General features: G+C 42.7%; 1 protein-coding gene across 8 annotated transcripts in view; it reads right to left on the reverse strand.

Moving 5' to 3' along the window:
• The window catches only part of Fry (FRY microtubule binding protein), a 402,948-nt gene that overhangs the window by 71,827 nt on the left and 318,734 nt on the right, over positions 1–12,387 (reverse strand). For all 8 annotated transcript variants that reach the window (XM_071611568.1, XM_071611569.1, XM_071611564.1 and 5 more), the window contains 6 exons: positions 11,614–11,713; positions 11,187–11,358; positions 3,754–4,010; positions 3,081–3,227; positions 1,791–1,959; positions 548–638 (listed from right to left, as the gene is read on the reverse strand). In XM_071611568.1, coding sequence (XP_071467669.1) covers positions 548–638; positions 1,791–1,959; positions 3,081–3,227; positions 3,754–4,010; positions 11,187–11,358; positions 11,614–11,713 — 936 coding nt within the window. The remainder of the gene's footprint in view (positions 1–547; positions 639–1,790; positions 1,960–3,080; positions 3,228–3,753; positions 4,011–11,186; positions 11,359–11,613; positions 11,714–12,387) is intronic.

Genomic DNA, 12,387 nt, shown 5'->3' on the forward strand with positions numbered 1-12,387 from the left:
ACAATGTGATGTAGCCAACAGGGCCATTGCTAGAATCTGTGTCATATGGTTTGGGGTTAAAGCCTCCAAACCTGAGCTAAATAAACCTCTTTTCCTCAAAAGTTAGTCAGCCTCAGATATTTTCTAATAGTAACAAAAAGCTGATAAATACAATGATATTCTATAAAACCCACCTCAAGACAACTACTCTAAGAAATTATTTAGTAATCAGATTTGAAAATTTCACATGACAAATCCCCTGTAATTCTAGATGGTTTTACCCATTAGCAGAATGACTGGTGCTTTTTATGAAGCCCTGAGGTAAGTGGGAATCAGCTACCAAAACTGTCTCCTCTTTATCTTTCTGTTCTCTGACTTTGTATAGGAAAAAATTGTTAACTTCAGGGATCTACAGGACAGAATTAGAAAGTTAGTCTGTGTTCTAAGAATAAAGGAGGACTTTGGTGTGCCTGTGAAATTTAGGAAACCTCACAAACTGTTACTGATGCCTTTGTACAGGCTACTGCTGAAAGTTATGTTGGGTGTTAGGCCAGATTTGTGCACCAACCTTTCATCAGATTCTTTCAATATCTTGCTTTCCTCGGCATCTGGGAAACTGTCCTGGCCAGCAACCACTGTATTGCTGCTGGAGGTGGTTCCTGTAGATGGGATTAGAAGAAAGACGCTTAGAAAAAGACACATGCAGAGGAGTCAAGCTCAAGTCTCAGTTAATTTTAGGAACGGATTTCCTGTAAAAATCCCTGTTTGCAAGATTCCTCACATCTTTTGTACAATCTCAGACATTCTAAACAACCTTTTAAGCGGGCACCACTGAAACAGGAGAATCCTAGACATCTGTTATGGTCAAACCAGATTCCTTAACTCCCTTGTAAAGTGAGGCTGCAACATTCTTGGAACCTATTCTCCTGGCCACTTGGAAATGAGCTTATTTATAGCAGCTGGCCCTGCTGTAAGTTGTTTTAGTGTTTCTGGAGTTATTTGACCAATGCTAGGAAAGCAAGTTCAAGTAGCCAGAGCTTCTGATTCCTAATCTGACACTTCTCTGCAAGAACACTGCTCTGGCACCAAAGAAGGCAAAGAGAGGGAATGGGCCATGGGGGAGGAGGAGGGCACATGTTTCACGAAATGACGCTGATACCTATTTACTGAAAGAGATAATACAGGTTGAGTGTCTTTATTGAAAATGCTTGGAACCAGAATTATTTCCAAATTTGGATTTTTAAAAGATTTTAGAATATTTGCATACATGCAGTGAGATATCGTGGGGATAGAGCTCCAGTCTAAACATGAAATTCATTCACGTTTCATACATCTTATGCACACAGCCTAATTTTATACATTTTAAATAATCTTATGTCATGTACATTCAACCATCAGACCTATGGCATCAGGTCAGTGCTCAAAACGTTTCAGATTGAATAGTGTTTTGGATTTTGGGATTAGGTTTGTACAACCTGTACTGTTGCAGGGCGTTTTAGTCAGTCCTGGGACAATATTAGCAACAGGAATCCCATAGATACAAATAGGAAGGTCCAGAAGAGACTCCTCAGTGATTTCAGGGCTCTTCTTGAAATCAGCATAAAGTAAAAAGCTCCATGGTCATTCTTACAAAACAGTTTCATTTATCCAATAATGACCCAGAGTCTCAGCTATTTTCAAGTCTCTTAAGTGAATGTATATACAGGAATAAGAAAAAGCCACAGACACATATTCACACACTTTTAAGGCTCCGCCAAAAGAAAATTCCAGAGACCCAGGACAAGAAGTCGGCCCAGGTCCCTGGTCCTTACCGGAAGCGGCTGCGGAGGCCTTGCTGCTGGCGGTGAAGCGGTAGAAGGGCGGGTTGTCACAGTGCTGGACAATGGGGTTCACGGGCTCAGTCTGCTGCAGCTCAAAAAGAAGCTCTTCCATGGTTTGAATGGTGTTATTGCGGCATAGGTATATGGCCACCTTTTTAATCTGAGAGGAAGAGAAGAAACAAGAGATGTTTTCCAGAACCTAGTCCACAAGAATTGTAGGCTGGTAACCCACGCCACCATCCGGGTGCCATCAGTCCCAGGGTAATCTTGGTGCCCTCCTAGGCTACTCCATGTGGGGTTAGAATTCACCTTGCCACGTGGACGATTAGGACTGTGTGTGTTGAAGGCCTTACCTTTTCTAATGGTTTAATTTTTTAAAGTTACCCTCTGGGCACACTGATTCAATCTAAGCTTCCAACTTGCCATTAAAGGTCCTATCTTCAGAAAGAATTTTATTTATACAAACCGTGGGGGGGTGGGGAGAAAACTGCTAGTTATTTTTGTTTAAAAAGGAATCCGGTCTCTTTCTATTTTCCTCTCCCCTAGAAACAAATGACTTTTAGCTGGCCTTGAATTTGCAATCCTCCTGCATCAGGCTCCAGAGTGGCTAGGATTATAGGCGAGTGCCACCATGCCCAGAGTAGTTTAAAATCTTAAAAATATCTCTGAATTCAATGCTCTGCATTGCCGTAGACCTCATGGTCCAGCCTGAAGCGAGTGTGCTGTTATGAGGCTCATATGAGTCAAACTGCAGGAAGAAATCAGCTCTCTTGCAAAAGCAACCGGTATGGAAATGCCAAGTGAGCTTGAATTTTAAATTCTGTCCTTCTGTTGATCCCATCTCCTTCTAATATAAATAGCAAGTATCAGACAGCTTTACTTGTTTCTCTCTCCTGCCACCTGAATTTGGAGAGAAAAACCAGGATTCTCTGTATTTTAATTCTGTTTTGAGAGCATCCAGTGTCTCTCACATTCTGGCACTAACGTCTGTAGAAGGCAGCTTTTGGTAACTGTTAGAAAAATATTTGCTCCTTAATTCACAGGTCTGTGTCCCAAGGCTTAGAGTGAGGGGATGACAGTTGTTACTAGCACGTGTAGCCTGTGTCTTGGGGGCTAAAGGAACTTTCATGCAGTATCTGGAAGAGCTCTCAGGAGATGAGTGTGATGGGCAAGACTGCACATTTCTATTTTAGTTGGAGCCGGGAGCACATTTTGGCTCGCAAATTGTACATGGAAGCCCCAGCGGGAATGATGCCTCCTGAGAACCCGAGACACACTTACATAGGGTAGGAGAACCGTGTCACTGCTAACCCCGCACAGGCTGATCAGGAACTGCAGTGTGATCCTCAGGTTGTTGCTCCATTTCTCGTTGTTGGCGAGTGCATTCCAGGCATTTTCCATTTCTGGCCCAGGAACTTCATCTCCATACTGTAACAAACAAAATAAGAAACAGCCCTCGTGATGTAGGAAGAACATTTGAGGCAAAGTGGTTTTGAAGGTCATGGCCATCTCAAAAATAGTAAGAAAGGGGAAACGGCTGTTTATCAGAAAGATGTCATTTGTTTTCCAGGGGAGAGAAATTGATAATGCAGAAATCATTCATGTGCAATACCTATGGACATCAACTTTAAAAAATGTTAGGCTTCTTATTATTTTTTCAATTGCAGTAAAATACAAAGTTTGCCATTATAACCTTGGTTTTTGTGTGTGTGATGCTGGGGACTGAACCCAGGGCTTCCCATATGTTAGGCAAACTCTCTACCACAGAGCTATAAACCCCAGCCCTCACCGTAACATTTTTATGTGTGGAGTTTAGTGACATCATTTATGCTCTTGTGTGGCCAGCACCACTGTCCATTCCTTCTGTGTGATTTTAAAGGATAAATACCATTTTCCCTAGGTTTGCACAAGAGTTTGTTTTTTCTGAAGATGGAGCCATGTGACTGGAGTTTACCTTGGCCGTCATGTACATGAGGTTATTGAGGACCAGTGATGTGGCTTCTGGAGAGCCCCAGCCATTCCCTTTCAGCCCATGAGGGGCTGTCACTTCTCCTTCTCGGTCCTTGACTTCGTCCTCGGGGCTGCTGGGGCTTGACCCAGGGAGGAGGAGCCTGCTGTCCACCAGCTCGATGTTGTGCAGCCAGGGCAGCAGGTAGGTGAGCATGATCTGACGCCCGTTTGGGTGTGTCGTGGGGAACCGCTGGCTTACCTCTAAAGAGAATTGCAGTGGAGAGCCGTTATGTTAAAATATGAACACCATCTTAATGATTAAACAATGCTTTCCATTTACAGAAAACATTTGCACATACAGTAGCTCCCCAAGGCGACAAAAATGAAAAAAAAAACAAAGCTTGTTCTCAAACCTGTCATTTCATGTCTGTTGCTCTGTGTGGGAAAGTGGCACTGCACCATGGGGACAGGGCAGGCTTGGTAAAAATGGAGTGAGATGGGAGGCCTCAGGAGTTCAAGCACACTGCTAGTGGAAGAGGGCTTATTTGTCCCTTGGACAAACAAGGGACCTGGAGGCAGAAGGATGTGTATTTGGGTTCTAGTTCCATTACGTTAATAGCCGCCTGTGACTCTCGGCTAGTAATCCAACCTCTCTGCTCTCCAGTTTACTCATGTGTACAACGGGGCCCCCCTTGCACACACAGGACTGTTGTGAAGACTAGAAGATACACTCACCACGTATATAGCCGGCTCAGCACAGTGCCTGACACCAGCAGGCCCCTGACCAGTGGTGATTAGGGTTATTCTGACAGTGATCATTCTCTTTCCAATAACTCAGTGATTTACAAAGTGTCTTCCATGAAACTTCAATTGTTAAAAAGTGAGATGTGGACCCCCAAGAGGAAGAAACCCAGCTTGGGGAGTCTACCTGAAAAATGCCCAGAGCATGGAAGGTGCCTGCCAAGGGCTGCACTTCACCTTGGGAACAATGTGCACCAAAGTCAAAGCTCCTATCCAGCTGAGCCACTTCCCCATCATTCTCTCTGTTGACATTTCTGCATTGTTTCACTGCTGGCAGCATTTAATTTTATAATCTGAATAAGCAGTCTACAGAGAAAGAAGCACAGCTTTATGTTTATGCACGAGGCTCTGCTTGTCTCCAAGAAATAGCTTTATCCAGAGGAGGAAGCTGGCAAGCCTGGTCTTGTGCAAGTGTTGTGATCCAGTGTGACACAACCTTGCCGGCAGCACTCATGACTGCTGAACGGAACAACACAGATGCCAGGTATGACACTAAGATAACACACTAGATCCCTCAAATGGCAACTCTAATTGACTTGGCCCTTTTCCTTCAACTAAAATTATTATTTTCCATTTTGAAGAAGAATAATGTGCCACAATAATCAGACAGCACAAAGCTGCTGTTTTATATGGATTAAAATCTCAAAATGACTGGGTGTGGTGGTGCATGCCTGTAATCCCAGTGGCTCAGGAGGCTGAGGCAGGAGGATGGTGAGTTCAAAGGCAGCATCAGCAACAGCGAGGTGCTAAGCAACTCTGTGAGAGCCTGTCTCTAAATAAAATACAAAAATAGGGCTGGGAATGTGGCTCAGTGGTCAAGTGTTCCTGAGGTCCGTGCCCAGTACCCCCCTCCAAAAAAGAAATCCAAAACGTCCTTAGTTTCAAGCTTAGGTATCACATCTGATGCTATGGACTGTGAAGATACAGACTTAGAATCTTGTACAACGAGTGTGTTCCTTTATTCCCGTGTACTGGGCATTTTCTAGTATGAGCCTCCATGCTAGGCATGATGGAGACTGCCAAGTCTAGAATCATGGTTCCTGCTCCTGGGAAGGAGACTCTGATACTATGCCAGCAAGTAACGCTATGGCTAGGGAGAAAGTGACAAATGACTTCCGAAAGGCACAAAACTTTGAGGGTTTAGTGGAGGAAAATGACAGTTGTTTTCAAAGATTCAGGACAGTTTTATGGCAGAACTACTTAAGCTCCAGTAGAAAAGACTGATATTTTGGAGAGGGGAAAAAAATCCGATCAGAGAAAAAGTATCATTGAAGAATACCTATTTTATTTTTGTATATTGACTTATTTTTTATGAGTTATTTATTTATTTATTGGCGGCCTCCTAAATTGCTGAGGCTGGCCTCTGATCCTCCTGCCTCAGCTTCCTGAGTAGCTGGGATTACAGACATGTACCAAGGTGCTTAGCAATTAAAAAATATCCATCTTTACACCTATCTTTTTTTAAAATTTATTTTTCAGTTGTAGTTGGACACAATACCTTTATTTTATTTATTTATTTTTATGTGGTGCTGAGGATCGAACCCAGGGCCTTGCACGTGCTAGGTGAGAGCTCTTCCACTGAGCCACAACCCCAGCCCTAAACCGATCTTTTTTACAGGGTATAAAAATCTACAGACTTTTAGCCGCAAGCATGGCCTTCTAACATAATACATAATCTGCTTATTTATCATCTTTATTGCATTTTGTCTGCGGGACACAGAGTCCAAGAGGGTAGGGAAGTCTGCGGTATTCACAGTCTAGATCAGCACCTGGGTTGTAGACAAGTTTTTGAAAAGAAAAAAAAAAAAAATGCCACAGCCATGGGAACAAGTCCTTAGTTATTCCTCCCAAAACAATCTAAATAAAATGTGTAGTGATGTCAGAGGGATGGTATGCGTGTTTCCCGGCTCTTCTGGGAGGGGCCTAGCTGCTTATGAATAATTAGGTCACCTGAAATTACAAGCAATCAGGACCGCACCACAGGGTTTATAATAGTACTGGGAGTAAAGACAAGAGGAATCTGTTGTGCCCTCTTAGTTTTTTCATGTTATTTTCGAAAATTCTTCATAAATCAAATAGCCAAATTCATGAAGAAAATGTAGGCATGCTGGTCCCTCATTATCTGTCACCCTCTCCTACTTTACCAGCTTCTTCTTCTCATCCTTAACACCCGCCCCCTTGTTACTGCATCCCACCCTGGCTCCAGTCTCTGTTTTCCCTTTTCTCAGCCACACCACTGCAGTCTGGTTCCTGCTGCCACCTCCCCGTGGGAACTATCCACAGTTACCAATGAATCATGAAGCCCTGAGGGCTTATCCTTTTTATTTTTTGGTACTGGAAATTGAACCCAGGAACACTTTATCACTGAGCGATAGCCCCAGTTCTTTTTTTTTTTTAAATTTATTTTTCTTTTTGAGACAGGGTCTTGCTAAGTTTCAGAGGCTGGCCTTGAACTTGCCATCCTCCTGCTTCAAGCTTCCTAGTCCCTGAGATTTCAGGTCTGTGCCAGCCCGCCAGACTGAAGATGGCTTTTAGACCTTATCTTCTGTGATCTCTCTATGCTGTTGGAGGCTGTGGACGGTTCATTCCTTCTTCCTAAATCCTCATTTCTTAGGTTTCCATGAAACTCACCCCCTAGGTATTTTCTGTCTTCTCTGAACTCACCTCCATTCCTCTCTGCCCCTTGCCCAATCCGCCAAAGCCAGGTCCTTCCTTTCACTCCATGCTCTCTCCAATCCCGATCTCAGCTGTGCTCTTGGCTCCAGCCCTTCTGTCCTTCCAAGAGTTACTGGGGGTGCCTTCTCCTGACTCCAGCCTGCGCATACCTGGGGACGTCTGGCAGCGACCTACACCCAACGTCCCAGGCTGCCCTCATGATCTCCGTCTTGTCCTAAACCTTGGGATCCTCCCGTACTGGCTCCCTGGGAGGGTGGCCACAGGCCTCATGCCAGGCTCTCCCTGCACTCTCACGGGCCTGTCTTAGCTCAGGCCCTTACATGTTTCATTTCCTCCTAGGGTTACTGTCATCATTTCTGATTGGACGCTTTCTAATCCACCCTCCACACCACAGCTTGTCTTTCTGAAATGCATGCTCATCTTGTCAAGCCCTCTTCTTATTTGAAACTCATCAGTGGCTTTCAGAACCTGAGCAGCTGGCTTGGATGCCCTCTGTGTTCAAAGGGCTCTGAGGGGGTCAAGAGAATGTGGGCCTTCAAACTCCTCAGAGGATAATATAAAGCCTTTGAGGACTTGGCTCCTGCCTCCTCCTCTGCCTAAGGCCGTGTCTAGCTTTTTCCCTTTTCTGCACATTGTTAGCCACACTGACCTCTACATGACCTCCCAAATGCATCACGCTGTCTTACTGCTCTAAGCCAAACCATACACTGTTCGTCTCTGTGGTGCCCATCGACTACTGTCTGCTTTGCAGTTTTTTCAAACTGAAGCTCAGACATCTGCGCCTCTGGGAAGTCTTTCCTGATACTGCTGGCCCGACCACTGATGCCTCCCATAGCTTCCACCTCCACCAAAGCCATTGAGTATACTCTTGAATAAAACTGCATTTGCCACACCGTATCATAATCACGATTGCACGTCTATCTTTATTACTAGACTGAACCTTCCTTGGGAGAGACTGCTTTATGTTCCTCTGTACTCCCAGGACCCAGACAAGAGTGCACAGCACACAGGCATTGCTCCAATCCTGGCTGAAGTGGATCAAAATAAATTGTAGTTTTCTGACAAGAGAGTTTATTTACTAGATAAATTTAGTAAGCTTTATAAGTTTTAGTTGAGTCTCTCCAATGTTTCAGGTACTAGACAAGGGTGTGACTAACTCTAACTCAAGGAAATGATGGTGAGGTGTGCACTGAAGAGGTAGATTATAAGTTAGGTTTTAAGGAATTCTGGAAGTTAGGGAGAGGGGGAGGATGCCCATTCTATTCTCAGCGAAGGAAAAAGCATACGTAGAAGCAAGGACTTCAGAGAGGGCCTGGCGTGTTGGTCAAAGATGAAGTGAGAGTAGATGCGTTCTTGGATGGAAAGGTGAAAAGCAAGTGTTAGGAGAAGGTGGTTTTCTAAAATAGCAATTTATAGCCCTGACTTTGGAGGAAGACAGAACTAGATTTAATTATGTGTTGGCAATTTCCTACCTATATCATCCTGAGCAAATTATTTTAATCTCTTTTTAAAAATATTTATTTTGTAGTTGTAGTTGGACACAATACCTTTATTTTATTTATTTATATGTGGTGCAGAGGATAGAACCCAGGGCCTCGCATGTGCTAGGCAAGCGCTCTACCCCCGAGCCCCAGCCCCAGCCCTATTTTAATCTTTTTTTTTTTTTTAACTTTTTAATATTTTATTTTTTAGTTTTCGGCGGACACAACATCTTTGTTTGTATGTGGTGCTGAGGATCAAACCCCGCGCCGCATGCATGCCAGGCGAGCGTGCTACCGCTTGAGCCACATCCCCAGCCCCGTATTTTAATCTTTTAAGTATTAGTTTTCCCCTCTAAAACAAGAATGATGGTAGTGGCAGTGGGGGGTGACAATGCCATGCTAGGGCTAGGCCAGTTACCTGGTTTTCATTAGCTTATTTTAAACCACACACCCTACCATGTAGTTCTTAGTATTTCAGATAAGGAAGCAGAGTTTAGAGGTTCTGTGACTTGCCCAAGGCCAACTAGCTAGGGAATGGCAGGGCCAGGGGATCCAACTCCAGAGCCTCTGTTTAACTACTCAATTACACTAGTGGTTGTAAAGATGAAGTGATAAATACAGTGCCTAGGATACAGCCTGGCACAGGTTCACCGTTCAACAGATGGAAACGGTCTCTTACAGCAACTATCTTTAGGACAACTGGGCAGAGAAGTGTGAGTTGAGAAATGCTGTATAAATCTAGATTCGCATAGTGGAGCATGAAGGAGGCGCTGGACCCAGGGGTGTAGAGTGACGAGAGGACCAGGAGGGGCTGCACCAAGGCAGTGGAGATGCAGGTGTAAAAGAAGGATGAATGTGAGAGACCAGTGTTGCCTCTCGTCAAGGTGTCACGTGAGCTTAGACAAAAAGTGAACTGGCAAATGCAATTCTTATACTCTCATAAAAGTTATTTGTGAAGATTGCTTATAAAAATGTGCCCAAAGTCAAAGGAATTGAACAGAAGAAATACAAATGGTTGAAAAATGTATGAAAAAATATCCAACATCTCTAGCAATTAGAGAAATGCGAATTAAAACTAGACTGAGATTCCATCTCACTTCAGTCAGAATGGCAATTATAAAGAATACAAGCAACAATAAATGTTGGTGAGGATGTGGGGAGAAAGGTACTCTCATACATTGCTGGTGGGACTGCAAACTGATGCAACTTTATGGAAAGTAGTATGGAGATTCCTTAGAAAACTTGGAATAGAACTACCATTTGACCCAGGTATATCACTCCTCACTCTATACCCAAAAGACTTAAAAAGAGCATACTACAGTGATGCAGCCACATCCATGTACACGACACAGCAGCTCAACTCACAATAGCCAAGCTATGGAAACAACCTAGTTATCCTCCAATGAATGAATGGATAAAGAAAATGTGGAATATATATATACAGTGAACTATTACTCAGCCATAAAGAAGAATGAAATTATGGCATTTGTCAGTGAATGGATGGAACTAGAGAATATCATGCTAAGTGAAATAAGCCAATGCCCTAAAACTAAAGCCCAAATGTTCTCCCTGATTTGTGGATGCTAATCCAAAACAAGGGAGGCTGGGGAGGGGAAGAATAGAAGTAGACTGGACTAGACAAAGGGTAACAGAGAGACGGGAGTGGGGAGGGGAATAGAAAAGACATTAGAATTAATTGGTCATAACTTTCCTAGCCTTGTGTTTGTATACATGACTAGGGTAACTCCACATTACGTACAACGACAAGAGCAGAAACCTAATTGAATAAGTTATACTTTATATATGTATATTCTGCCAAAATACATTCTAGTGTCATATATAACTAAAAAAAAGTGCCAAAAATTAAACTCTCAACTTAAAAAATATAAATATATATATATATATATATATATATATATATATATATATATATATATATATATAGTTGTAGTTGGACACAATACCTTTATTTATTTATTTATTTATTAATGTGGTGCTGAGGATCGAACCCAGGGCTGCACATGTGCTAGGTGAGCGCTCTACCTAGCTGAGCCACAACCCTAGCCCCTCAACTTTTGAATGTAGCAACATGTTAGCTTCAAAACACCACTATCACTACTACCAACAAACATCTCACAGCAATTAAAAGTGACTGTAGGTATTGTATATTATACTGCCTATATTTAATTTCTTTGGGAAATGCACATATATAATACATGTAGAAGTTTTTTAAAAGCAATCTGAGCATCTTTGCATTTGTCATGTGTGTACATTTATAACTAAATTGTTTTACAGAAAATTATGTTTAAAAAAATTCTAGAATTTATTTTTATATATAGGTGGATTTGGCCTAAAGCAATTCTGATCTACAAATTTAGCATCAATAATATTGATGATAAAATTACCCTAGAATTAAAAAAGGGAAATAACTTAGAACAGAAGAAAGGATGACATGTCACTCTAGACTGTCGCACAGTACCTGAGAACAGTGGAAGAGTGAGCTCGGGGTACATCCTGGCCAGTTCGGAGGACAGGAGGGTGAGTGACACACTGTATAGGGGTGGCAATGGTCCGTGCGTTCCGTACAGAATACTGCCGGGTCTTTGTTCAGAGACTTTCTTAGAGTATACAAAAAGCTTTGCTTCAAGAATCTATAAAAAGAAAGTTTAAGAAACAGTATGAGAAAAGCATTAGCTGGACATCTCAGGAGCATTTAATAAAAGTTGTAACAACTGACTAATGCCTATCTGAAGACAGGATTAAAGGTGAAGCTATCAGTTAATTATGATGTTTACATAACATTATATATATATTTTCCACTCTTTACATCCACCAGTGATACACAGAAACAAACGTGTTCTATCCTCAAGGATAAAAATTTTCCATGCCAGAAAAATGATACGTGCCTGCATGAGCTGCATGGAGATTTCATAAATCTCTCTGTTGGTGTCAGAAGCCTTGAATAGAACGAGGTTTAACAACGTCACTATGTCGAAGGGATAGTTCCTAAAAACAAGAACACAGCATAGTCTGTAAGGCAGCCTGGCTAGAAATCCTGATAGGTTGTTCTCTCTCACAATTTTAGATGCCACACTGGCTTGAATCACGCGTACTGACACTCCTTGCCCCTTTGGCTGGTTTCAGCCTCCTTCTTTTGCCATGTATTAGTCAAGGAAGGAAAATGATTCTTCCTGTACTAAGTGGAATGTTGGGACACCAGGATGAAGCACACAGAACTCTATCTGATGCAGATACACTTTCATGAAAACCAAACATAATGGAAAGGACAGAAGAGGTCATGTGTACTAAATTTCTCTATAACCCATTGAATTAAGATTTTCATTTGATCCATCTAAACCAAATAATGATGAGGGACAATGTGCAAAGCACTGATAATTAGGAAGCTAGAGCGGCTGGACTGCAGCTTAATTGGGAGGACAAACCGTACAGTGTGGTTCTAATGAGCGTCATGGTGGCGGAACCCACCGCATGTTACAAAAATCCCGATGAGGAACACCTACGTCCCTATGGGTTGGGAAAGGCTTTTCTGAGGTGGAAACAAGGAAACCACGTGTTGAAGCACCTCAAGACACCAGGCCATGGAACGGATGAAACTAGGCAGAGAAAAAAGCATTTTGAAGGATCACAAGAATGAAACAGCAAGACCCCTTCTGTAAGGG

The sequence above is a fragment of the Marmota flaviventris genome, chromosome 4 (genome assembly GCF_047511675.1).
Source record: "Marmota flaviventris isolate mMarFla1 chromosome 4, mMarFla1.hap1, whole genome shotgun sequence".
Lineage (NCBI taxonomy): Eukaryota > Metazoa > Chordata > Mammalia > Rodentia > Sciuridae > Marmota > Marmota flaviventris.